Source organism: Rhamphochromis longiceps, linkage group LG3 (assembly GCF_057381845.1).
Source record: "Rhamphochromis longiceps isolate RC_006_pf linkage group LG3, R_longiceps_female_GT1.1, whole genome shotgun sequence".
Classification (NCBI taxonomy): Eukaryota; Metazoa; Chordata; class Actinopteri; order Cichliformes; family Cichlidae; genus Rhamphochromis; species Rhamphochromis longiceps.
This window is the reverse complement of record NC_140559.1, coordinates 48,491,185-48,517,878: the sequence shown is the minus strand read 5'-3', so window position 1 is coordinate 48,517,878 and position 26,694 is coordinate 48,491,185. Positions and strand designations below refer to the sequence as shown.

The window sequence follows — 26,694 nt, the reverse complement described above, 5'->3', positions numbered from 1 at the left end:
ATGAATAACAGATCCCGCCAACAGCCCAGTTTTTAAAGCAACATGGGACTTTAGATGAAATCCATCCAACGGTTTCTTGAACTGTTTTACAGTCGGCTGGTGCCAGGATACATTGTAACAGAACTTGAAAGCCTCACGCAGTCAAGTTGAATATCACTGTAGTAGATCAGAAGAAAACAGAAGAAGATGGTTGTGTATATATCCAATAGGTAATTTCAGTTTTAATTTCTCCTTTTTCGAAAGAAACCAATTCAATTGGTTTAAGCTTCTGACCAGGATCCCTCCTGGTGAGGTGAGGTGTTCCGGGCATGTGCCACTGGGTGGAGGCCTCTCAGCTGGGAACGCCTCTGTGTTTCCTCGGATAAGCTGGAAGAGATGGATGGGGAGAGAGGTCTAGGGTTCTCTGCTTAGACTGTTGCCTCAGTGACTTGGCCCCAGATAAGCAGAAGAAGATGGATGGATGGATGGAATTTCAGTTTTAAAATAGAGAACATAAACTTTTATTAAGGTCCGAACATAAGCCTGTTTTAAGTCAATTTCATCAATTTTCATGCAAAATGTAAAATTAGTTTAATTCCTTCAAACAACACTCACACCTAAGACTGTTAGTCTGCTGGGGAAAAGCTGATTACAAACAGGAAGCTAAATGAAAAACCTCCTTGTGATTGCTTTGGTTGATAGCAGATTGCTGTGGTTGCCCGTCGTTTGCATTGAGAACGTAGGGCTGTTCGATATAACGATATATTTCGGATCACGATATAAAAACGTCTACAGTTTCATTTTACGCTATCGTTTGTTTCGTGGTGTCGCAAAATAAACCGTTTACAGCAATATTTTTCATCATTTCGATAGTCACTCTAGAATTTCTTAAAGTTCTCTCTGTCTCTTATATTTAATATAACCACACTACGGACAGACAACCGACTGTTTTTATGCGTTGTCGTTAGCAACAACGACGGAAAAACACGTTCCGTGGCTCCACCGTCCACTTGTTTATTTCCCACATAAACCTTTCGCAATAAAGCTTCAGATGCTATTGAGATTTTTCAAAATAAACGGAATCGAGTGAAATAGTATGCAGAGTGTTTACGGACGAGAAGCTAAAAAGAGCTGTCAGGTGCTAAAAAATAAACCTTAGAACAGCCTTTTCCCCGCATCACGCCATGTAATAAATACTCACAAAGAAAATTGCAGCCGTTTCAACCTATCTAACACTTGGCTCCAGGTACACGACGCCCAGCTGAAAACACTTCACGCAAGTTGAGTTGCCCAAGATTCACAGACTTTACAGAAAAAGTAAACTTTTGGTGATATACATCGTTGTCGGGACGATAATTGTCTTATATCGGGATATGAGATTTTGGTCATATTGCACAGCCCTAGGAGGATGCTAACCTCTCTACAATTGCTTGTTAGCTAGACTGAGCAGCAGTGAAACCTGAAAAGGTGTGATGCAAACTGGAAGCAACTTTCAAAGTAAAAGATTTGCCGTATCACTGAAATCGACATGGTTACTTTGAACAGGAGCAGTAGCCTTTTGCGGTTTATGTCACACTCTTTACAGTTTTACGCCGTCTTCCAATGCAAACTATGGGCTCGTGACCAAACGCAAACTAAAGATTTTCAGTGCAGCCTATTTACATCGTTGCACCCAGTTTCACCTAGCAACAGCAAGCAATCTCTAGCAACCACTCGCTAGCCAACTGGGAAATACACATTTTTCACTAGCCGCCTAGAGACCAGGTGCCTTACACTTTTATCCAACTAATTATGGCTGTCAACCTTAATTTGTTAATCAACAAATGAGGAAACACAAAAAAACAGAAGCTAAAAATTGTTCCTGTTTTTCAAATATGCAGTCTTGCTGCTTTCTTTTCTATGTACGATAGCCAATGTTAGCACTCATTAGCTTAACTATTGTTTGTCGCTAAAGTGCAGCAGTCGCCAAGCAGTAATATTTCAGGGAGGTTATTTTCAGTGTCAGTTTAAATGACCAAACATTATGAGCTGCTGTGGCGTTTGGCTGCCTGTATGGCAGGAATAGAAGTAAGGGTGTTTGCATGCAGTGCCATGCAGTATACTAGCTGCTGTGACAAAAGGGTATGCACTCGCTTTTACATTATAAATAACAGAACGGAAACTGGCAGAAGAGCAAAAGAAAGCCTGTTGTTGTTGTTTCATGTTCAAGCTGGGCAATTCATATAATGATGTGACATCATGAATGAAAAGGTGCCTTCCAATGCAATGCTTTTGCTGACTGAGCTAACCAGATCATCAAAACCCAACAAAGAAACAGACGCCAGTTATGCAGCAACAAAATCTTCCAGAAATAATAGGAAGTAAGGTCACATGATAATTAAAAATGTGTATCGTTTCATCTTTGCCATATTTTCAGAGTACAAATCAATACAAGCCACCACGCTGGCATTCAGCAGGGTCACCACTCAATGATCTATTTGTGTCTTCTTCTGTCTCCTCCGTCAAGCTCATTACCAGCAAAATGTGGGCTGAGGGTGAACTGTGTGGCTGAGCCTCAAGTATGTGCCCCTAATAAGTGCTAAAGCAGTGTGGTGGGCAGTGAGGGAGAATGCAAGGTGATAATTGAGAGCACAACAGTCATTTACAATATGTGTATGGGCTCAAAATGTGGTCATAAATATTTTGTACTTGTAAAAAAGATTTGTATGTGTAAAAAAGATTTGTGTGTGTGTAAAAAAGATTTGTGTGTGCGTAAAAAAGATTTGTATGTGTAAAAAGAATTTGTGTGTGTAAAAAGAATTTGTGTGTGCGTAAAAAAGATTTGTATGTGTAAAAAAGATTTGTGTGTGCGTAAAAAAGATTTGTATGTGTAAAAAGAATTTGTGTGTGTAAAAAGAATTTGTGTGTGCGTAAAAAAGATTTGTATGTGTAAAAAGAATTTGTGTGTGCGTAAAAAAGATTTGTGTGTGGACTTAGAAAAAAAACCCTGCAAGTTACAAGTACGGATTTTTGACCCTATTTTTCTTCCCTTCATCTGATTGGTCAATGTCATGTCAATCACAAATGTAACAATCCAATCAGAGAACAGATGGGTTTGGCTGTCGGAGGGGCGCTGTTTTGAACTGCAGGTCCTTGAAGGGTGATACCGTTTGAAGCTGGAGGATCGCTATATAAATATCCGATAGCAGCTAGGTCCCCTAACTTTCAGTAGCTGTTGAAAGGATAAAGTTGTGGTATATCAGTGGTTAGAAATAACATTATTACTTTAGGATTAATTTAACACAAAGTCAGGGCTGACCCAGGACCATTGCTGTGAGTCACAGTGCGCAGCATAAAAGTCCTTTCACATCGGATGCAGGATACGCTGCTAATGCTAACTAAAAGCAAAGGATCCAGAATTTGTTACGCTGGCTGCTGGGCTCTGTGGGTTTTTGCAGCAGCTCTACCTGTACTAGATGCACCTGCTCCTTGTCTTTTCTATCTCTGACTTTATGTCCTCTACAAGAGTTTTTTTTTGCTAGTTCTTCAAATGTTCAATAAAAACATGTATGCTAATTCATAACGAAGAAAGCTTTGTAATGAAGACTGTCATTTCCAAAACACTGCCCGCCCCCACCCCGCGGTCCGCAGCGCTGTTGAAAAGGCTGTGGAAGTCCCTGTATTAAACACGTAGACCTGTGACACAAAAATCACCAAACTCGGACGACCACAGACTGTTTTCCTTCGTGGTGATGAAGGAAAAGGCTGGGTTGGCATGTAAAAGGGCATTTATTCCCTTCAAAGACCTGCAGTTCAAAAAAAGCGCCCCTCGACAGCCAAACCCATCTGTTCTCTGATTGGATTGTTACATTTGTGATTGATGTGACATTGACCAATCAGATGAAGGGAAGAAAAATAGGGTCAAAAATCCGTACTTGTAACTTGCAGGGGTTTTTTTTCTAAGTCCACACACAAATCTTTTTTACGCACACAAATCTTTTTTACACATACAAATCTTTTTTACGCACACACAAATTCTTTTTACACATACAAATCTTTTTTACGCACACACAAATCTTTTTTACACATACAAATCTTTTTTACAAGTACAAAATATTTATGACCACATTTTGAGCCCATACATGTGCACCCTTTGTTTTAAATGTAGCATGCATTTCAGGCATCCATAGTAACAGTAAGTACTACATGCATATATACATACATACTAGGGGTGCAACGATATTCGTATCGATATTGAACCGTTCGATACAGTGCTTTCGGTTCGGTACGCATATGTATCGAACAATACAACATTTGTAATTTATTTTATCAACTTTCCTTCTGACGATGCTGTCTGTGTTGAGCGCTCAGTGAATCTGCGTTCGACTACTCCGCCTAGGCTGCACTGTCGAGCGCAGATCCACTGAGCGCTCAACACAGACAGCATAGTCAGGAGGAAGAGCGCAGGGCAAGCTAGCAAGACAGAAGTTAAGCTCTCCTTGCAAGATGGACCTCCCCCACCCTCATTCAGATCTGGTGTTTGGAATTATTTTGGTTTTCATGTGACGTATGACCCTGAAGGTAAGCGAGTCATGGACTAAAGTAAAACAGTATGTTGGATGTGCCACGCAATGCTTAATTACATGGGTGGGAACTAGTGTGTTAGCGCAGTTAGCTCGTTAACGTGTTGGCCGTCTAGCCCCATGCACGGGGCGATCGGCGGTAGCTCGTTAACGGAGATTTGCCGTGTTGTGGCGTTAAGGTCATTTCAACGAGATTAACCTGAAAGCACTAGTGGGAACACAACGAATATGACTGCACATTTACACCGACATCATCCTAGTGCAAAGACAAATACAACAAGCATGCTACTAACTTTAGCTGAGTCATTTAGACAGCTGTTAGCACATGATTCTCCTTATGCTGCTGAGAATATAGCCCAGAAGAAGTGTATAGTATAGCTTTTATTTTGGAAAGAGACATTTCTCTGTAATAAACTCTCTTTTCCAAAGATGAGTGATTCCTCAATCAGATACAGGGCTTGCAAAATCGCTAGCCCGACGTCCTGGGGCTAGCGATTTTTTCAGTCGGGCTACCAAAATCTATCTCTTCCCTGCCCGTCGGGCTATTGTAGGAAGGAAAAATATATGTCAATGCTTTTGCATTCTTTCAGAAATGTAGCTGGGTAATTATGTCATTGGCATCGGTGAGCCACTGTCAATATGTGACATATTGAAATCGCGTTTGAATTTGCGCTTGTTTTTTTGCTTTCACTTTGCAATCGTGCGAACTGTGTATAGAGAGCGACAGCACTGATCTGTGAGTGATGATAATTTGTGCACCAATTCCTCTGACATCGTCTTATTAATCGTTAGCTTACTATGCAAACATGACAAGTGAAATCTCCCGCAGCTTAAACATGTGAGAGGTTGATCGCGCAGAGAATCGCTGAGCTTATGTGAGTGCGTGTGTAAAAGCATTTCAGTTCTGCTGAGCCAAATAAGACAGGTCAGGGTGAAGAAGTGACAGCCAAAGAAAAGCTTACCACAAAACGGAGAAGTTATGACAAATGAGACTATAAGGCAAAAAGAAAGTGCAGCTTTATGGTTTCATGGACAAAAGAATTTCTGTTGCTGCAATATGACGAGCTAAATAACCAGGGCTGCACATAAGTGGTCCGCAGGTGCGCATTCGCTGTCAAAATAAAAAAACACGCACAAGGGTTAGGGTTAAATTTAAAAACTGTACTTTTGAGTTAAAATATATATTTATAATTTTAATAAGTGACAAATTAAAAAGGCATGAACATTTTTTTTGTATCGAAAAAATATCGAACCGTGACACCAAAGTATCGAACCGAACCGAACCGAACCGTGAATTTTGTGTATCGTTGCACCCCTAATACATACATAATTAAATTACCAGTACTGCTAATTTAAGGTAGCTGTGGCATAAACCTTACATTTGGTGGTGGACTAATACATCTTATATATATACATAAACTTAAACTAAACCTTACCAGATTACCAGACCTCGACAGATTTCTAAACATATTTCAACACAATGTTGAGCAGAAATGCTGACAGCCAGAAACGAGGAAAAACCAAAAATTATGTTACAATTTCATATAAACCACACGTACAAAGATACTGGGAACCCATCTCAATTGAACAAATCAATATAACAATGTAACAACCTCAATTATATCTTGCACACGGGGAGACGAGACCGTTTTGGAGGGAGATAATCTTGACTGAATAGATCAAAGTGAAGGGAGTAGATTGAGTCCACAAAGGTTTGACATGAGTTTGCGTGCATCTGAAATCTCAATTACGCTACTTTATTAAATTGATCTATCAGTAAACCCCTCCCTTATAGAAGTGCCTAATAATAGCTAAGCAACGATGGCAAGTATGTCTCAGTTTGGTTACTTATTTTAGTGCATTTTCATTTAGTCCACTGTGACCTTACTTGGGTAGTGCATATGTTTGGAAAGGTAGCACTGTCTCAAACTGAACACAGCGATTAGGGCACTTAATAAAAGAGACATTTATAATGAATGAGTGTGCTTGTATTGCTGGCTACTGCAATTTGCGAACATTTGCAACATGTTGTGCTTTGGAACAAACATATTAACTTAAATGCATAACCACTGAATCACTTTACATCATAGTCAATATGAGGTTTCAACTGCAAATCTGCTACTGCTAGCTAGCTAGTGCTGATGACGTATTGTCCTGAAATTAGATAAATGAAATAGTCTGATGGTGCCGCTTTTTCTGCTGCATGTACAACACGGTGAACAGAACAGAGAAGTGTTTAGCTCTCAAATTTTTTGCCTGCATCCAGGTACTCTCATAGCACTCAATGTAGCCGTACCTGAGAGTGAAACGAGTGCACTAAAAATAGCAAATGTAAGTATGGATGCATGCAATCTGATAATCTACAGTAATGACAATATTTAAACTGAAATGCATGTATATTGCTTAAAAGTATCTTCTTAACGAGCCTTTCCGGAAAAAAAGCACAACATTATAAGAAAATGATCAAGCAATGTATTTATCTGCTCTATTATAACATGCTGTCATTAGCATATTCAGTTATCTACCCTCCTTAGGCACTTGCAGTCCCCAAACAGAACTGCGATGCTGTTAATAGTAATAAGCTTTTTTCCTTTGTTCTTCTGTTGCTCCGTGATCGTTCAAAATTGTACCGAAAACTGAAGAAAATGATTTCAGACAAACAAAAATATATATAAATTTATCTAAGCTTAGCAGAAAGACACACAATACCAAATCCAGGTAATCGCTGCTACCAAATCAAATCATTTCATACTCCAAATAATGAACTGCCACTTTTAAATTACAGGTATTTACAGTACTTTTCTCCCAGAATAGCAAAGAGTCTTTGTTGTGCCAGCGAACAAGGGAGGTCAAAACAAAGCCATTTATCTCTGTTGAGTTGGAAATTAACTTCTGCCTCCGAGCAATTCGACCTAGTAAGAACCCTGTTATGCTGCTGACCTCTCGGGCAACGTGCGAGTGTGTGCGTGTGGCAAAAATAGCACGGTGGTGGATGTATAACTTCAGCCGATTAATATCACATTGTTGACATGACACAACCGAGAAACAACGAAACGATCTTTTAGTCATTCAAACTGCAGGATGAAGAAGGGACATGAATAGCATGTAAAATATGAAGGTATAGCTGCTTGCTTACAACTCAGACAATAAAAATGTGTCGCAGGACTTCCTCTATCAAAAAATGAAGCAAATGGGCAACAGTAGCAGTGTGGCACTCACTAACTGTGTACACACGTATGTGAAATGCATATTTGCACAGCGATATCTCTTTACACATTACATAACCATGATATACTGTGCATATAAGAGGAAAGTGCTGCTTCTAAAGATATCCCTGAGAAGCCTAGACAGCACTTCTTGCTGGAAAAAAAAAATCAATAAAGCATGTCTGTGGTTTTGTGTTGAAGCTTTAAAAATTGCAAGAAACTAAAAACTCTTTTATAAATCAGAAAATTATAAAGAATACACATGGGGACTGCCCACTCACAATTTTCTGAATTACTTGTAGAAGATACGCACAAGGATTTCTGCTCATCTAAGTTTAAGAGAAGGCAGATAAGCCTCTGGATTCTCTGTTCAACACCTGATTATATTTCTCGGTCTTTTCTCTCTCTCTTTTTTTAGCAAGTTCTTCATAGTTCACAGGCACACGTGTAAAAATCCCTGAAGGTGTAGCCAATCTGATCTAATACCCTAAGACTCAGAAGTGCAAATGTCTTAAAAAGACTAAAGTTCTTCTTCTGGGATTGATTAAACCCCTAAATTCTCATCTGTGTCTCTAAATTCTATACTAGTGCTATTCCCATAAAAATAATGCCTATGCACAGATCTATGATCGTGCCGGCAGCCCTCATTCTCTTACTGACAGGTTTAGCAGCCACGGGGAAGGAGACATATGATTGTCCACACTGTTACGATGTGTGCATTTACTGCTTAATTTGTAAACCAAGAGGTCAAGTACCAGAGAAGGTGCTCTGGATTAGTTGGGAAACTTTCAGCTAGAGTATCTTAATGAGTTCCCGTCAACACGTTGGAGCAGAGGAAGAGCAAAAGACACAGACGAGGTGAAACAGAGAGCAGAGAACAGCAGCAAAACTTCATGAGGAGTCGCACACTGAGCTGAAACAAAACAGGTGGGCCATCAACCAATTAGAGAGGTTTAGTCAACAAATCAAAGCGTCCCAAAACTGATCCCAGTGGATCCATCGGCATGTGAGTGTGTGCATACAATAAATGATGTGCTACATAAGCATCAGTCCATTAGATTACATAAACCAGCGGTCTCCAACCCCCAAGGCCACCAGTCCATGAGTCGTTTGGTACCAGGCTCAGGTGTGAAATTAATGGTTTTCAGGGTTTTTATTGTTATTTTTTAATGGTTTTTATCATTAATTCTTCTTCTTTTTTTTTGGTACCGGTACTGGTTTTATTTTGCTGTATTTATCCGCGACACCTTAAAGGCCGGTCCGTGAAAATATTGTCAGACATAAACCGGTCCGTGGCGCAAAAAAGGTTGGGGACCGCTGACATAAACAACATGAAACATCCTGTGGTTTATGTAAAATGTTAAAGGCTTTTGCACAATCATTGTCTCTGATACAGGTCTCATTTCTCAGCGTCAAAGTCAGAACAACCTGGAAATATAACTACAAAGTTCGACAAGAAAAACTTGCATACTGTAGCTTTAAGATATCACCAGTTGTGGTGGCTTTTGTCTGCTCATCCACTTTACAGCTCCGCAAGCCTGAAGAGATCAATTTTCTGAGCTCTGCTCCCTTTTCTGTGGCCTCAGAGATTCTGTTATAGGGGATAATTGTTGTCTCCCATACATTCATACTAGCTGTAGGGACCTACGTGGAAAAGTACATGAAATGCAGTGCAGAAAAATCAATACAACCATGCTAATTGGACTCTCAGCAGGGAGGGAGGAAATGGCTGCGACTCGCACCCATTTCTACAATCCAGCGATGATGAAGAGCCAAATTGCATGTGACACATTAGACAGTGTACTGCTTAGTTACCAATAAAAAAATTAATTGTTTTAAGATCTAACTGCTTCCCATCTTAGCGTCAGATCAAAAAAAAGCGCTCACGCAGTATTCCCATTATAAATGAACAGATTCAAAAAACAACCCATTCTACTTTTCTATTCTACGCCGGTGTTTAGACAGACCGTCTACTTCCTTACTTTGTTATATTAATATAGCAACACAGCATATAACCTACTTATCGAACGCTCTCAGTTTGAAACCCCCTGGAATACGTCCGCACCTTGTTACTATGCTAAACATGTGATGTCCTACCAATGAATTACATAAAACAAACAAATCCCCTAAGAACAGAAAATTAAATGGATAAATACGTCTCAGTGATAGGAGACATGGCTGTAACCGAGAACATAATGAAAACAATGGCGGCGCATTGCAAAAGCAAATGTAAGATGCTAATTAAATCCCCTGAGTAGGTTGTGAAAGCGTCTAAATGACGCATAGTTTACCATCCAACGGGCATTAGTTTAACTATCGGTATTATTGTAATACATCTGTGCTCTAATAGTAGAGCCAGGACAAATATTTGAGGTTTGGCCACAAATGACAAAGCAATAAAATTTTCTTGAATATATCTGTGAAGGTTCTCAGTCATCCAGGTCATCGTAGTCAAAGGAGCTTGCAAAGAAAAGCGCCTGGACTTCTTTAAGTTACTTGAAGACGTTTCACCTCTCATCCGAGAAGCTTCTTCAGTTCTAAGGTCAAATGGTGGAGAGTCCCAGATAGGTCCCACTAGGTTTATATCTGGGACTCTCCACCATTTGACCTTAGAACTGAAGAAGCTTCTCGGATGAGAGGTGAAACGTCTTCAAGTAACTTAAAGAAGTCCAGGCGCTTTTCTTTGCAAGCTCCTTTGACTTTCTTGAATATACTTTATTAAAAAGTTTCTTCTTGATAAAAATAGCCAAATATCTCACCTGTTTAAGCTCAGTCCCCCTAAAGCCCCCGGTTGTGGTATTTATTGTAAAAAAACAAATCTGGTGCCATTTTCTGGAAGGTTGTCAAGCATAGCACACTCACAGAAGAGGCCACCTACTATTACTACGGCTCAAAACAGATGCTGGATTTGTTTTTCTCCTGTTCTGTTGCAATGAATTTGGTAGATTTGGAGGAATTTGTAAAACAGGTTTAAAAACATGACTGACTCATAGATTTATAGCCTTTAGTTATTCTCATATTCAGCTTTAATTAGGCAAAAGTACATTTTTGTAACATCGTTCACAGAGATCAGTGATTTGTGGAGGGTTTTTGTCCCGGGTAGAAATGGTGAATAATGGCCTGGTTTGGAGAAAAGCACTTAATGAATGTATTAATACACCTGTGATAAAAGTCAAAAAAGGTTTAAAATTTAAAATGACTGAATTCAAGAATTTATGACCAAATCATCGGTCGCTCACTAAAATTAAGAAATTAATCAAGTATAATGTTCAACCACCAAAACAAATTTAGAAATTCAAGCAAATAACTGTGATTTGACATCATAATAATAATAATAAAATAATAAAACATTTTTTTCTCCTTTTCTATAAGTTAACAACAGTAACAATATTTTAGCAATAAAACTATCATTTTGATTAAAGAGCGTGGACATACTGGTGGGTTAACCGTTACAGAAACAGATATTAGTCATTTCTAATTTAGGTCAACGGTGGCTCAAAGCTTACATTGGGTGGTGATCTAATGGATTTGTTAAGCACTGTAAATATCTAAAACAGTAGAACTGTAAAAAATTGTAAAAATCTTGACGTACCTCAAATCAAAAAGTAATCAAGGTTATATGTGACCATATGCCAGCTTATAGTTCCCAGTATTCTCGCCTATAGATACAGAACAACACTAAAACTGTATGTATTTCCTAATAAAACTTGGGAAATGATGGTAACCTGGGTATTTTGAGTTCATGCTGTATATGTCACAGAGCAGAATGCACATATTCAGTTCCTCTGTAAACAAGCCAGCCTCACCAGAACACATTTAATGGTTTTAGCAGCTATGAAAGAACCAAGAAATCGCCCGACATCCCTAATTTTCTAAATCTAAAGAAAACCGGTAAAATGACTGGCTGTTGGCTGCCTTTGTGCATCCACTGTATGTTGGCGTCTGTGGTTCGGATTGTTTCTCTCGCTCTCTTTCAGACTCTGAATCAGCAGGTCCCTTCGGTAAACAAGGCAGAGTGATTGTTGGATTTGCATATTCCTGAATAAATTATATTTCATTTCAGAGATAAGCGGTGCACTACTGTTTGGTAGCTTTTCCTCCTCCTTCTCTTCTGCCTCCTCTCTACGCCATTCACGCATGCTGCCACGAATTAACCCTGATCATGAGGGACCGTGGCGAGTAAGAAAGTGCTGCTCAAAATTCATGTTTTCGGCGGAAGGAAAATCATGCCATTGGCCCCCGGTGGGGCCCAGACTGCCAACTACGTGTATGGTTAATCAGGGCTGATAATGATTCATGCCCATGTCTGCCACCAAGGAGAAGGATGGGAGCCACGCTTAGTTGTGTGAGATGGGGCTAGAAAGCCAGGGAGGAGAGGAGGTGGAGATTAAAGAGGCTGAAGCTACAGTTGGAGATGGAGGTGGAGAAGAGAAATGGGAAGATAAGGACAGTAGTGGAGAGGAGGCGACTCCCAAAGACGAGTCCGTGAAGGAAGGCAACGAAGGAATGCAAAAGAAGTCTAATCCGCTGGATTAGGCTGTTTAATGTGGGAGCAAATCACTATTTTGTGTGTGTGTGTGTGTGTGTGTGCGTGCGTGCGTGCGTGCGTGCGTGCGTGCGTGCGTGCGTGCGTGTGTGTGTGTGCAGCCAGACCAGCATATGGACATGTGTGCATATTCACAAAACTGTGTCTAATGGGCCTGGGTGAATGAGGTTCTTCATATGAACACATCTACAGACTGTAACCCCTTTTTAATTACAGCCCTGGCATGCTGAAGAAGCGACCACGAGGGAAGAAAAAAAAGAAACCTTCCATTAAACCACATGTAGGTCCAACACCCACCTCAATCGGTTCAGCTGATGGCTGCTTTTTTATTTCTCCCCCTAATTCCTCTCACTTCCTTGGGAGAATTGGGCTGGTGGTATTTTGGCTGTGAAAAGGAAACCATCGGACGGCAGGGGCATGAATATTCCAAATGACTAATGTTGCACATGCTTATTTTTGACATATCTGGCTTCCGCAGGGAAATAAAACACTTCTAATGCAGGGGGACCATCTGTTATCTGTTGCTGGTGTTTCAGAGCAGGCGGATTCGGTGCTCGCTCTTGTACGTGCGCGCACACACACACACATTAAGGATACACACAGGCATACAGATACACGCGCAGGAACGCGGGCAGACAGATCGACATGTTCTCACGCAGCGGGAGATGTGTCGTGCGTAGCCGGTACGACACATGCGCACACACACGTACTAACAGCAGAATCCGTCGGGAGCATGCACAACAGACACGCTCTAAACTCCTATACAAATTGAACACTCCTTTTCTTCCCCCTTTTTTCTTTTATTCAGTGTGTTTGTCAAATGCACTGTAAATCACGGGGTGTAGGTGACTGGGAATGCACACAATTTTTATACTGGCCATAAATATTCTGGCCTGTCTCTTCTCTGCAGCTGGAGCAGGATAATATACTGGCAGTGTAAAGGGGGGGAGGATAGACTAGATGCACTAGATTCTCTCTTAGATTGGTTTGAAACTGTGGTCAAAGTAATAGTTGCAAGAGGTATAGTAAACAAAGCTCTTGCATGCATGGATTACCTGTTTGTTATTTTCAGAAAATAGCTTCTGGGTGTGCCATAATACCCCTGTTCAGGCAATAAGGCGTTCTGGATAGCTAGATTTGCCTCAACAATATGTGATGTGTTTGAAAAGAGTCCACAGCACAGCTAACAGTGCAAAGATTTTAGATAAAGTGCAAAATAACCACTGAAATAATTAAATTGTAACACAGATATTGTTAAAGGTAACCTGGATTTTTTATTTAAATAAAATAAATATGTTACATACAGTAACATAATATATAAATGCATATTCTATACTGTATATAAATGATGGCAGGACCCACATTGCTGTCACTTATTTATCTGTCCTGTTGGGGGCGCTGTGTAAGACACTCAGACCTATGCTATGATTGTTTTTTTAAACCATATTGGAGTCCATGCTGTTATCACATAACGCCTCTTAGCTTTATTAACAAGATGCACCACACAGACACAGATACCTGCTAATTAGTGTGAAGATATTAATTACATTTAAACTGAAATTTCTCTCCTGTGGAGGGTGTTAGTAGAATTAACCACAAGTTTATTTTAAATTGGTAGAGCAAAAAGATGTTTGCAGGATGGGTTAGCAAAGCGCAATTATGTCATAGACACAGGCAATATTAACTACATCATTACCAGACATTATCTGGGCTTCCTTATTAGTAACTCATCTATACTACAAGCCTCTGAAACTGATCACTTCCTTCTTTGTATACAAAGATGTGACAGACGTGTTATTCTCCATATATGAAGCTTTGTGGAGTTACTGCTTACAGTCCACTAAATACCCTGATGTAAATGAAGGCCTTGTTTGTCTTGTGAGGTGCATTTGTATTGTCTGCGATCGCTGCTGTTGTGTGCTCCTCGCTGTTTGCAGTGTTTGACATAAAACTGATAAATATTGGGGGCTTAGTTCTGACGCTATTTGGACTCCCACACCTGGTTCAGCTTTAGAAGGATTTTAATTGGCTGTGCATCACTGCTGTAATGTTACACTCTCACCCCTGGTGGAAGTTTGCGATTGGTGATCCCGCGTTTTTGTGTTTTGTCTGATTAAAATCCTGTCGAAGGTTTGTGTGCTCCTATCGAGCTGTTATGAAGTTGACAATTAGATACAGACAGCGCAACCCTTTTTTTCTACCAGGGCACAAACATCCTGACTTCTGCTCTGAAGTCGGCAATTTTAACAAGAGCGTCAAGAGTGGGAGTTGACTCATTTTTGGAGCCGACTTTAAGTGCCTGTTTTTTTATTTTTGGCACTTCCACATCGGCCTCATTTTTTCAGCCACAGATTCTATTAACATTTATAAAACGTACCAATCGTGACGTTTTCGGCTACAGACATGGACCGATTTCGGTTAAAGCTGCTGAAACGCGTGCAGCACACATTTGACTTCCAAGAAAATCAAGACCAAACAGAAAAAATAAATATTTTTGTCTTTGAAGAATGTGGTTATTATGAATTTTCCAGAGCACACCATGATCTTTTTTAAATGCTTAGTTTTTAAATGTACTTTAACAAGTGTGTAACGCTGTAAAAACAAGTGCAAAGTGCAGGCTTTTATTATATGCACTGTTGAAACACATTTTAATATACTTGACATAAATTTGAGCGTAATTAGTTTATTTATGTGGCTACAGTACATGTGTATTATTCATCTCATTGTTTAGGCAATTTATTTTAATGTTTAGTCAAAAATATATAGTGAAAAAAATAATATTTTTTTTAACCCTAGGACACTATCGGGTGATTTTCACCCGAGCAAATATATTTGATTTTCAATATGTTTTGTTTGTCTGTGTCATGGATCCTTGTGTAGCTTCAGCATTGTCTTTGACATCTTCGAAGGCGTGGGTGTTTCCCTAACCCAAAGCCCACTTTCTCCTACAGGCATGTGTTCGGGCGATTTTTACCCGGCAATAGTGATAGAGGATGAAGTAGGTTTTGGGTGGATTTCACCCAGTGATAGTGTTAGTGTATAAAATCAGGTGATCTTGCCGCATCTCAAGTCCCGATCTGTAGCGTGCTTGACATCCCTACCGCGGCACACTTGCAGGTGAGGCCAGACCAGTGGCAGCAGAAAGCAGTAGCCCCTTAGGGAGGTGCGCTGACTGCCCTGCAGGAGTGGACAGGAAGTGTGTCCACGCCATTACTACCCTGCATCTATTTACTGCATGTAAGGAATAGGTAAGTAAGAGTGGGCCTGGAATTTGCATGTCATACTTATTTAGTGCAGTGATTATGACAAAATATCACAAAGTGGTGATTTCCAGGGGAATTCATATGATGAAAAAAATATTTTAGTCAACCGGTCATTTCCTCATGACTGGTCATTCTCCTGCAGCTGTTCGTGTGTCGAGACTGTGCTCAAATGTCCCAGGAATGGGTGGACCAAAGACCAACTTTCCAGTGTCATTATTTTTTTGTTTAGGATTTTTTTTTATTGTCAAATTCCTAATTTTTCAGAAATTTTTGAGCATTTTTTAGGCCCCCCCCCATGACACTTCTTCTTCATTTTGTTAGACATGGCACAGTTGAAAATAAAAGAAGACCACTCCAATTTGTCATGTGTTGTCAGATTTTGATATATTTTGATGCCAAGTACTTTTTGGGTATATTATATTGGGTAAAAACCACCTGGCGTTAGTAATGGTGTTACGATTTATAGCGATAGTGTTCTAGGGTTAAATGAATGCTTATTCAGGTCAATTTTAATTTGACTTATTTGTAAGTGATCCAGTCGTCTGAAAAGTGTCTCCTCTCCGTTAGTCGAGCCCTTTTTACCATGAACAAGTATCTGTGATTGCACCTTAATTTCAGGGAAGCTGTGCAAATCCTCTAAACACAATGCAATTACACACACCCTGTAGTTGATCCATTGTGGATCCATTGTTAAAATAGTATCGCATTAATTAAAATAGGCCAACAAACCTGTCAGCTCTTGTGTGGAGGGTAAAAATCTAACAGAAAAAGAGATTAATGTATTCTGAGAAATCAACTCATAAGCATGTGCAGCACTGAGAGGCTTGCTACGAACATTATCTTGTGGCTACTTTGTGGTGAATCTTTAAAAGAGGGGTTTTAAATTGTGAGGGGAAGGGGCGAGGTCACTAGAGCAGTGGTAAGGTTTAATAACTCACCTCTGTCAGCTGCCTTTAAGTGAGGATCTTCACTGGAAAGACTGCCTGGAGCACCCTGCGTGTCTTTGATCTACAAGCACATAATGGAAGCAGAGAGGGGAGAGAAAACAAGGTCAAAGATCTGCACACTTGTGAGACCTTGGGTATCACCTGCGTTAATGTATAAAGCGACAACAAAGGCGCCCGTGGATGTGTGCGTGTGTAAGACATGAGAAGCTATTTTTTTTTTCTTTTTTAAGATCATTTCAACTCAGGTCCATGACTCTAATATACACCTCCCACCAGAGAGAGGAGACACTTGTTTTAAAATACATGGTTCCTCTCTGTGCTCAAAGAGGCTCCCGGGAGCCTCTGCAAGACAGTTTAATGATGAAAGACAACATGTCTGGATGCAAGTGTTCGCTTTCAGATCGCAGGGGAAAAACAGGAAAAAGCCAAAACTATTTTGGGTCTTTAATTTTCTTTTAAAAGATGCCACGTTCATTTCTAAAGATTCAAACCGCGTCGAGGAGCCTCACCTCACGCAAGGTAGGTTTAGATACAGTAATCGCCTAATCCCTCCCAGAATAAATATTTTTGGAGTATTAAGCTGTGGCAGCAAAACATATGAAAAATTTGAAATCTCAAAATATTTATGTTTATCTGTAGCTGGGAATCTACCTGAGGTTAGGAAACGTGGATTATTTCAGTCGAGCTGTATTCTGTTGTTGATGCTTGTAGGCATTCTGTATTAAAAAGAACATTTTGCAAAACACGCACTCTTTCTGGAGCTATCATGATGTTGAGGAGGACTAAATATGACAAGATTCCCACATATGGGATGGAGGAAATATAGGTCTGATTTGATGACTTGTCGCATGCTGCATGCTGTCACATTTTTTTCCTTCACTGGAAACCAGACTGTAAACTCAACTGTGCGAGTGAGAGGCGTTGCCAAATGCAGTGTGACTCACCACCTCTGAGGAGAACAAAAACCTGCTTAAGATCACGGTGACATCGCATGCAGTGTTTGCAGTTCCGAATATTTTTGACAGATTGGACTGAATACAAATGTGAAAATTGTCATGCAAGAAAGGGAAAAAAGAAAAAAACCTTAAGAGAACATGTCACCGAGTAACTCTGTTTGACAAGCATTTTAAAGAAACAACACACAACGTTACTCCCATGAAGCTTTGTGAGCTCAGGTTCTGAAATCTTCAAATCTGCCAGGGAATTTGTACTGAACCTATTCGATTGAAATTATGCTATTTTATGTGTTAGAAATCAGCAGGGATAGCATAAAGCAGGATCGACAGACGCAGGAACCTGTATTTTGAAGCCTTGATAACAGCTTTCATCCCACTGCCATCTTTTTTTTTGTTAGAGCCAAAAGTGACCATATTCAGAGAATATGCTGGAGTGCTAAATTATTTGCTAATGCTTGTGACCTTGGTTAACAAGGTAAGGCTTAAGACATAGATCCCTGCTTATTGCATTTCAGCTACTCCTTTGTTACCGCAGCAGATAGCTCCACATGTTTGATTTAGCAGACTTTTACACAGACACCCTTCCCAAAAGAAGGTTTGGAATTGAACCAGCAGCCTTTCACTTGCATTTAAAGAATGTTCCAAACAGGACATTTATTAAAAAAGGAAAAAAAAATACAATAGACACTATAGACACAAACGTCAATGAGCAACACCTGCACTGGTTAGCAATGTGTTAGCACAGTTAGCACTGTGTTAGCACAATTAGCACTGTAGCTTCACTGTCGCTAGCAGGTTCTGGGTTTGAACCTTCTGACTGGCAGGGCCTTTCTGCATGGAGTTTGCATGTTCTCCCCTGCACAGGTTTAGTCTGGCATAGCTAAAGCCCCGCCCCCACAGTCCAGTCCAAGCACATGCATATTAGGCTAACTGCTGATTGTGCTATGATGTCAACTATGATGACAACTCGTTAGCTAATGAGTGTGCCGTTTCACACCACAGATAATCCTTCATTCAATCAATCCTTCAAACAACTTTTCGATTAAATGACCTGACATGATCGACCAATTTCATAAACTCAGCAGGTTTGTGTCAACTCAGAAAGCAGTTTCACCATCGACTTCTATAGGACCGGAAGTATTTTTGTAACCACAGCTATCACCATCTGGTGGCCTTTAGACAGAATTCAGGGAGGGACTTCTGCATTAGCATCTATGGGCAATATGGACCCATTCCCTGACGCTAAACTTAATAAGCAGTCAACAAACCTGAAAACAGATGGATTAAAACCATTTATTCTACCATGCTATATTTTGGGTATTTTATCGTGCATTTTCAGAGTCAGCCTCTAGTACCTTTTTGATAAACTGCAGTTCTGGTCAAACATTTCCTACTTTTTTTAAGCCTCTGAGCTGTCAAACTGTGAACATACAAATGCCAGTACAAAAGGAAAAATACAAAAAACAAAGCTGAAATGATAAAAAAAAAACAAAAAACACAAGGTCAGCCAAGTAGCAGCTCACCCAACTCACCATGAAATGACAAACGCAACACTGATGTTGAGAGACACTTTGAACATCCATTAGGTAACCATTGTGCACATGTTTGATTAAAGTCTGACCAATAACTGTGAACTTTGGACGGACAGGTCGATGGATGGACCAGTCATTTGACTGGATGTGCTAAAAATCCCCAATCTACAAATCCCAATGAAGTGCATCGGTGTTTCAAGGACACAGGAGCTGATGCATTTATTATCAACACATTTACAGCTCACTAAACAGATTACTCATTAAAGTTTTCTCATTATGCTAACAGGAAACATAATTCAAGCACTATTATGTTGTTTTTAGTTGCATACAAATGCAATTTCTAAAGAGTAACAGTTGAAAACACAAAATAGCTGCTTTAAATGATTAATTCTTCTTCGTTCACCTTTTTTCACTCCCTGTGTGTTTATGCATCACTCTGCATTTAATTATGAATTATTATTAATCTCTTGGTCTCTCCCACAGCGTGTCTTTTGTCCTGTCTCCCTCCCCTCACCACTAACCTGTCTCAGCAGATGTCTGCCCCTCCCAGAGCCTGGTTCTGCCGGAGGTTTCTTCCTGTTGAAAGGAAGTTTTTCCTTCCTACTGTCACCAAATCCTTGCTCATATGGGTCGTCTGACTGTTTCAGTTTTCTCTGTATTATTGTAGGGTCTTAATGCCTTAATGTGTTATCTAAATAAATTGGAATTTAATTTCTTAAAATGGTTCAGTATACAAAAAGTGAGGAGAGCTTAAATTTTAGAATCGCAATACCAAACATGTTGGCTAGTTACTACAATTAAATATTATGTGGGGACAAAAATAATTTATGCTAGCTTGCTAATATGCAGTATGCAATGTAAATGACATAACATACTGTGCTAGTCAGTAACTTGGTCTAGATGACCAGTGAATATATCCATGTATGCTTTATTTTTATTGAATATATAAAATATATTTCAATCCTTTATCCTTTTCCATTCATTTAAAAATCCAGCTAGTATTGCGGAGTTATAAATAGATACAGTATCTTCGTGACAATGGTCAAGGTTCGCCTAACCACAAAGACCTCAACAAGACAAGTTTCCTGCACGTAATGTGGTATTACCACAGGCAGAAATGATGGAAGCTTCACTTCAAGTGCAGTCTTCTCATTCTACCTATCTCTTCACATCCACATCATTCTCCAGTTGTTTGTGTCTGAGAGTGAGACACTGGCAGAGTAAAGCCTTCAAGCAGCCAAATACGCTGCTCTCAGAAATCAGCCGGCACAAGAAAACAGAGGCTTGCTCTTGAAAACTGTCTGCCTTTGAAGGATCTTTATTCTCCGCTCCCCAGCTGCTGGAGATGCGTGTAACTGCTTAGACATACAATGGGTGCATCGCGGGTATTTGTCCATGGAGAGCTGGGCCCAGTAAATGAAAAGAGGGGCACACATACCCAGGAAGCAGCTAATTAATTGACAAGCAGATATTTCGGAATTTATAATCATCAAACAGACTTCATTTTGTTCCCCCACCACCATCCTCGCCAACCCGTTATCCCAGGCGACTTACTTAAGAGACTTATCTTATAAATACAGCCCTAATCAAAATAAATGACTAAAAGCTCTGAGGGAGTTGAAGGCTATACACATTTACATCAGAGGAACTGATGCAATTTAAACAGCCGCCTCAGCACCGCTGAGTTAGGTTCAAATCACAGAGAATCCTAACTTATGTAATACTTCCACTGTTTTTTCTTTTCTTTTCTTTTTTTTTTGGTTGTTGTTGTTGCTCAGTTTGGCAGACCTATATTCATGACAGCCAACTAGGAGAGACAGAGCCTCCCTCTATGTGTGTGTTACACTGAATTCCCACAGCAGCATTCGTGTGCTGTGAGTGTATCATATTATAAAGATTTTTTTTCTCACATGCTTTTGTGTCTATTTGACTTCACCGTGTGTGTGTTTGTGCTCGGTGCACATCTGTGGGATTGCCCATCTCTCAGCATTGGTTCAATGCTTAATATTCTTCCTTCTGTTTCCTACCGGGTATACATTTCTTGTAAAATGTAGCAGTGAGAGCGTTTTAACAGCCAGTGGCTTACAGGATCATTTACAGCTGGTCATTGACTGTCTGGCTGAGAAGCAGAGTGGCTGATGGATAGATTGTCAAAGTTTCACCTCGGTCCAAGTTTTGATGGATATGTTATAGCCACAAAGCCCAATATAACAGACTGCACAGACTGTGAAGCCGCAACTCACCGAGTATAAAAGCCCAACAGCTTTCTGTTGATTTAAAGGGAAGCTGTTAGAGAAATTTAATACACCAGCTTCATCTGTACCGAAGTCATGTTTAGGATTAATGTGGAGACAGCAGTGTTTATGACACGACGTGTATCTTTGCACAGGAACCGAGGGGCAACGGCTCAGTGTTTGCACAGCTCCTCTGCCTCTTGACACTGTTGATAACACAAAGTGAACATGACTGCGGCATTTGTAGAATCAGCAGTGTGGAGTAAAGGTGGATCGACGTTGTCACGACTTAGAGTCAGCAAACCCATTTTACCATCCGACCAACCGAACTCAAGTCATTGCACTCTACTGGTAAAATCGGTTGTTTTTCATGTGTTGTCTTACAAAGAAGGACCATAAGAAGAAAATAAGAACGTCGGCTCACAGCACATCACAGTTTACAGATTACCGTCCTGTGTGAAGCATAAAAAGAAACAATCTTAATCTTGAGCACAGTTTGGGTGAAGATCCATTAGCTGACTAAACTGTGCTAAGAGTAGTGACTTGTGAATTGTGGGTGGTATGAGCCATGGTACGAGCTCAGTGGTCCATCAGTGAGATGAGCTAAGAAGATGGATTGCTAAATAGAGCATTTTCTGATTTGTCAAATCAAAAGCGCAATCAAATCTTAGAGAAAGTAGCTTCAGTCTTAAAACAAATCCAAATTTCTGCTGGTTGGGCTATGACAACCAATGCAACCTCTTCTCTAAGGATGAGGATATACAGCAAAGATCCTTTGCAAAGGCGACTCTAGAAGCCTGGAGATTTGTTGAGATGACAATTCGCAGATCATGCCCGCTGAATTTAGTTTGGTTTCTGTAATTACTATGGAAAACATTTGTGTATCACATTTAAAGCTGAAGATCAAATCAGCACGTTTCATTTACTTTGACCCAACAAGTTATGCACAGTGAACTCAATGCAAAAGCTGCAATCGTGACATTTGCTGAAATCACGTGATTCACACTATTGTTCAGTCTGCTGCCTTATGACTTCGGTGCCCACTAGGTGTCATACCATAACCCTCAGTAACCAGATGTCCTGTTGCTGTAAATTATACATGGAACAAAAATGCTAATTTTATACACAGTTTATAACCTAAATGATGCTGATTCCCTGTTGACATTATGTGGCGCTGAGTTTGATCAAATATTTGACGATTAGATTAAACGCAGCACCAGGGATGCTACTGAAATTTTGTGGGTGGCACCAATTTGCCAAATCCACTAGCACGACCCATAAGATATGAAAGTCTTCATCACGTCGGATGTGTGTGTCAAGTTTCATAACTTCTCAAGCTTTCTTGGCCCCTCAGCAATAACTTCCTCTTTCATGGTGATTCATCATTCCACCAGGTGGAAATGAAAATTCACAACTTTCACAGAGAAGCATCGTCAAGGTCTGAAGTTCATTTAAATCACTTTTGAGGTGGATGTGGTAAACCTCTCTACTTTCAAGGTTAGGCTTAAGACTCTTCTTTATGATAAAGCATCTAGTTAGGGTTGGATCACGTGATCCCGTATCTGCCTTTAGTTATGCTGCAATGGGTCTAGGCTGCTGGGGGCTTCCCATGATGCACTGATTGTTTCTTCATCACCACCTTTTGGCAAGCTTTTTGTTTATACCAGTCAAAGCAGATGGCTGCCTATACCTATGGCTGGTTCTGCCGGAGGTTGCTTCCTGTTAAAGGGGAGTTTGTCCTTCCCACTGTCACCAAGCGCTTGCTCATGGGGGTTGTCTGATTGTTGGTGTTTTAACTGTACTGTAGTGTCTTTACAATATGAAGCACCCTAAGATGCTGTGATTTGGCGCTACATAAATATAATAGAATTGAATTGAATGGAACCTATAAAGAGAGGTTCATCAAAGTATAAAAGGCCTCCTGTCAGCTTTGTGGTAGTCTAACTATTGCTGGCTACTGGTGTATAGGTGTGTTCAGGTAAGGCAAAGGTGAAATTTGTTGAAAGTTACAGCAATTTTGTGCTTTATGGTAAAATATCGAAATCATGCTATTTGATGCAAACTCACTGTTTTCAAGAATAAGTAATCCAACCTCCTTATAGCTTTCCTGACCAAGTTTTAGATGGCCCAGGTCAACCTGCTTAGATCAGTGCATTAAAGTTCAAAACATGTCATTTCCTGTCAGTAGGAATTGCCACTGACCGTTATCAAACATGAAAAGTCTGGTCTAGATTCTACAGTTTAATGATGACTGAACTTCTTTACCCGCACCAAAAATATTAAAGTGCTCTGTCTTTCCGTTCATTCTGTTTAACTTGGCCACATTTTAGGATCTGATGCTGGCAGAATTTAAGAGTAGATCAAGGCAGCACAGGCAGTGTGTGCTGGTGGAAGAGTCCATATGTGTGTCTGAGAGACAGCGTGTGTCCTCTGCGAGAGGTAAAATAATGACAGGCGAGAACGGATGGCTGGTGACGCGGTGACGAGGAAAGTGCCACATATTTTGGGCCTCAGGCTGGGCAGATGTGAAAAAACTTCTTCTCTTTTCCCTTCTTCCCCCCGGTTGCCTTCTCCACTCTTCCTCGCACCACCCCTCCCTGCGACGCTGCTCAAACAAAGGACACAGACGCCCTAAGTGGTTTTCTTTTTCCGATCCCATACGTGTCTGCTGGCGCTTTCGCTCTTCTGTATCTCGAGCTCGCAGCGAGAATAGTGACAGAATGAGTCACGGTGGTTTTTTAACAAGCCAATCTTTTGATTAATTTTAATGGCACTTGCTAACAAAATCTTCTTTCACTGGGAGAGAACGTTCTTATTATCACACGTTAAGTTGTGTTTTTGCATGAGATGAAATTATCTTTGACAGAGAGAAATATTACGATTCCAGATGTGCATTTTGCACCTTTTACTGTGTGAGTCATGCCTTCTGGGAAGTGGCACATAGTGTCGGCATACAGTGTACAAGCTACTGCGATGAACTATTAAAAAGAAAAACGCGGTGCAGAATCCAGAGACTCCAGGTGAGATAACACAGACTATTAAGGTTAGTTAAACCCGCATTTCTCTGCACGTATATATCAGAAGGTGATGGCTATCAGCGCTGAGAAAAACAGCAGCTTGTGCGACGCACTCGCACTTTCAGGTCATGCCAGTTGGCTCCTCAAAAGCGTGACAGCGATGAGATCCAGACAGAACAGGAACAAGAAAGTAAAAGAGCAGAAGGGGAGAACATGGCAGCCAAGAACTACCACTTCAACATCAAACGAATGTTGTCACAACAGAGCAACAGAGCCACCCCTTTTAACTGTGACACCATTCAGCTGCTCATCACGCTGAGCGGGGCAAGGCGGAAAGCTACTGTAAGTCAAGCACAAGCACGGTGTTTATTAAATCAGAGAGCTGGGAGCGGAGAAAAGTGTGCATACTGTCTAAGCGGCGTTAGAAAGGCGGCCTTTTTCCTCATCCCTCCACGAAAATGAAAGTTGGGAAGGGAAATGAAGTGTGTCTTCCAATGACGGTAACGGCGATCAGCGAAGCTTGAGAAATATGGTTTTGAGAGCTTGGTGCTGGAGTTTGTAAGAGCCAAAAGAAACAATATATGTGATAATCTAGAGGCATCATTTAATGGTTTCAGATTTCACAGAACGGTGCGGCTTTTTCGAAATCAGAAGGGAGAAACGGGGCTGTGAAGGTTGATGACGTAGCCATTTATGTAAATGTGTAAGTTGCTGAAAGAAGCAGTTAAGTTTCTCTATAATCTTTAAGGCGGGTAATCGTATCATTTAGTGCTATAAATGATTCAGCCTGTGGGAAGGGAAAAAAAAACAGATTTTTATCCATATGTTGGCATTTTAGCTAACAGTGTCAGATGGATCAGCAGAAGTTCTGTAGTCATGCTAAATTTTAAAGAAACAGCTAAATGATCAGGAGCCAGACTCTCAGCTGAAAGAACTGTTGTATCTCTGACAGAAGGAAAACGTGAGGCAGGAAAAAAAGAAGAAGTAGGAGTGTCGAGGAGGCAGACCGAAAAGAAAGGCTGTCTCCTAGCGGACGCCGGCGTGCGGGGCTTGTCAGTCGTCATCGCGTGCCACTCTCCTTGTGAAACTGAGGCAATATACCCCATGAAATATTCACCAAAGTTGTTTTTGCTTAAAAAGGAGTGGCGAGGGGAGGGGGTGGCGGGGAGATGAGGAAAATGTGCTACTATAGATAGATGGAGAGTCCCCCAAATGCTTTTGATGTCAAGCTTGCTCAGGCTTTTTTACATGGGGTGCGACGGGGACACCAGCAGGGGGTCCATTAAATGTTCACACAAATGTACCCTTAACAGCACATCAGTCTCCACAGCCTGAGCTCCCAGTCCCCGACATAGTCTTCTAATTCTGCTGTAATCTTTATATATCCAAAGCTTTTGCTACTGATTCTTCTTTTTCTTTATTTGCATTGTGATGTTTGATAGATGTGGCACACTGGGAAAACAAGCACTGTTAGTCTATTATGGGTAAATTACATACTGAGGATTTATTGCTTTTAAATATTTCAACTCAAAAACTGTACATTTACTGCCAGTCAAATCAGTGATATCGAACTGCAGTTACCACCAGCTTTAAACACAAGTGTTCTTTCAAATCCAAAACCCAGAAATACAACGAAAACAAAACAAATAAGTAAGAAAGTTGATGTGCGAGCTTTTAGTGGGCTGCACAAATTCCTCCTGAAATGTTATTTACTGTAACTAAGGCCAGCAGTGATGTTGCAATTCTATGAAAAGACAAATGAGGGAAGGTTAACGTCATTTAAAAATGTACAAAAAAACAAAAAAAGACTGAATAATTAGGTCCTAATTAGGCTTAGGAGAGTTGGTGATTCATTAGCCGTGTTTGCTTTCGACGCAGCAAGTGCTGTCACGGCTTTTGTATCTGTGACTACCTCCGTTGCCGGGATGAGCATTGTGCAGGGGACGTAAGCATGGCGTGGAATAACAACATGCCATTAGCTGCTGCAGCTGCTGCGAACGCTTTCAATACAACACAACTGCACACGGTCCCTTTGTGTGTGTGTAATAAGGTCAAGACTGTCAGTTTTGACGTAGCACATTGTATAACACACCCCTCTCCTGATCAGGAGTTTCAATGTGGGCGTCTCAGGAAAATGAAAGAAGGGTAACATATGTAGTTGGGTTTTAGACGTATCTGGACAGCGACAAAAAATTATCTGTATTCTGCTGATGCTTAGCCAAGCTGCTGTTTTCAGTTTGAGGGACCTCATGCCGTGATCACACGTCTCTCCGTGTTCCTTTTTAACTTGAAGCCGGAGTTTCGGAGTTTCAGAGTTTCAGATATCACACCCCAGTTGTCCGTGTTCCAGTACTAGCAGAAAAAGCTGCAGCAGGTTCATGGAGTTAAGCTGCCCAGGGCTCTGTGTACAAGCCCAGCTCCAAAAAAGTTGTCACGCTGTGTAAAGCGGAAT

At 40.6% G+C, this 26,694-nt stretch overlaps 1 protein-coding gene across 1 annotated transcript in view; it reads right to left on the bottom strand.

Moving 5' to 3' along the window:
* The window catches only part of LOC146675123 (glucosidase 2 subunit beta-like), a 191,053-nt gene that overhangs the window by 91,958 nt on the left and 72,401 nt on the right, over positions 1-26,694 (bottom strand). The window contains exon 10 of the mRNA XM_085400177.1: positions 16,495-16,564. Coding sequence (XP_085256303.1) covers positions 16,495-16,564 — 70 coding nt within the window. The remainder of the gene's footprint in view (positions 1-16,494; positions 16,565-26,694) is intronic.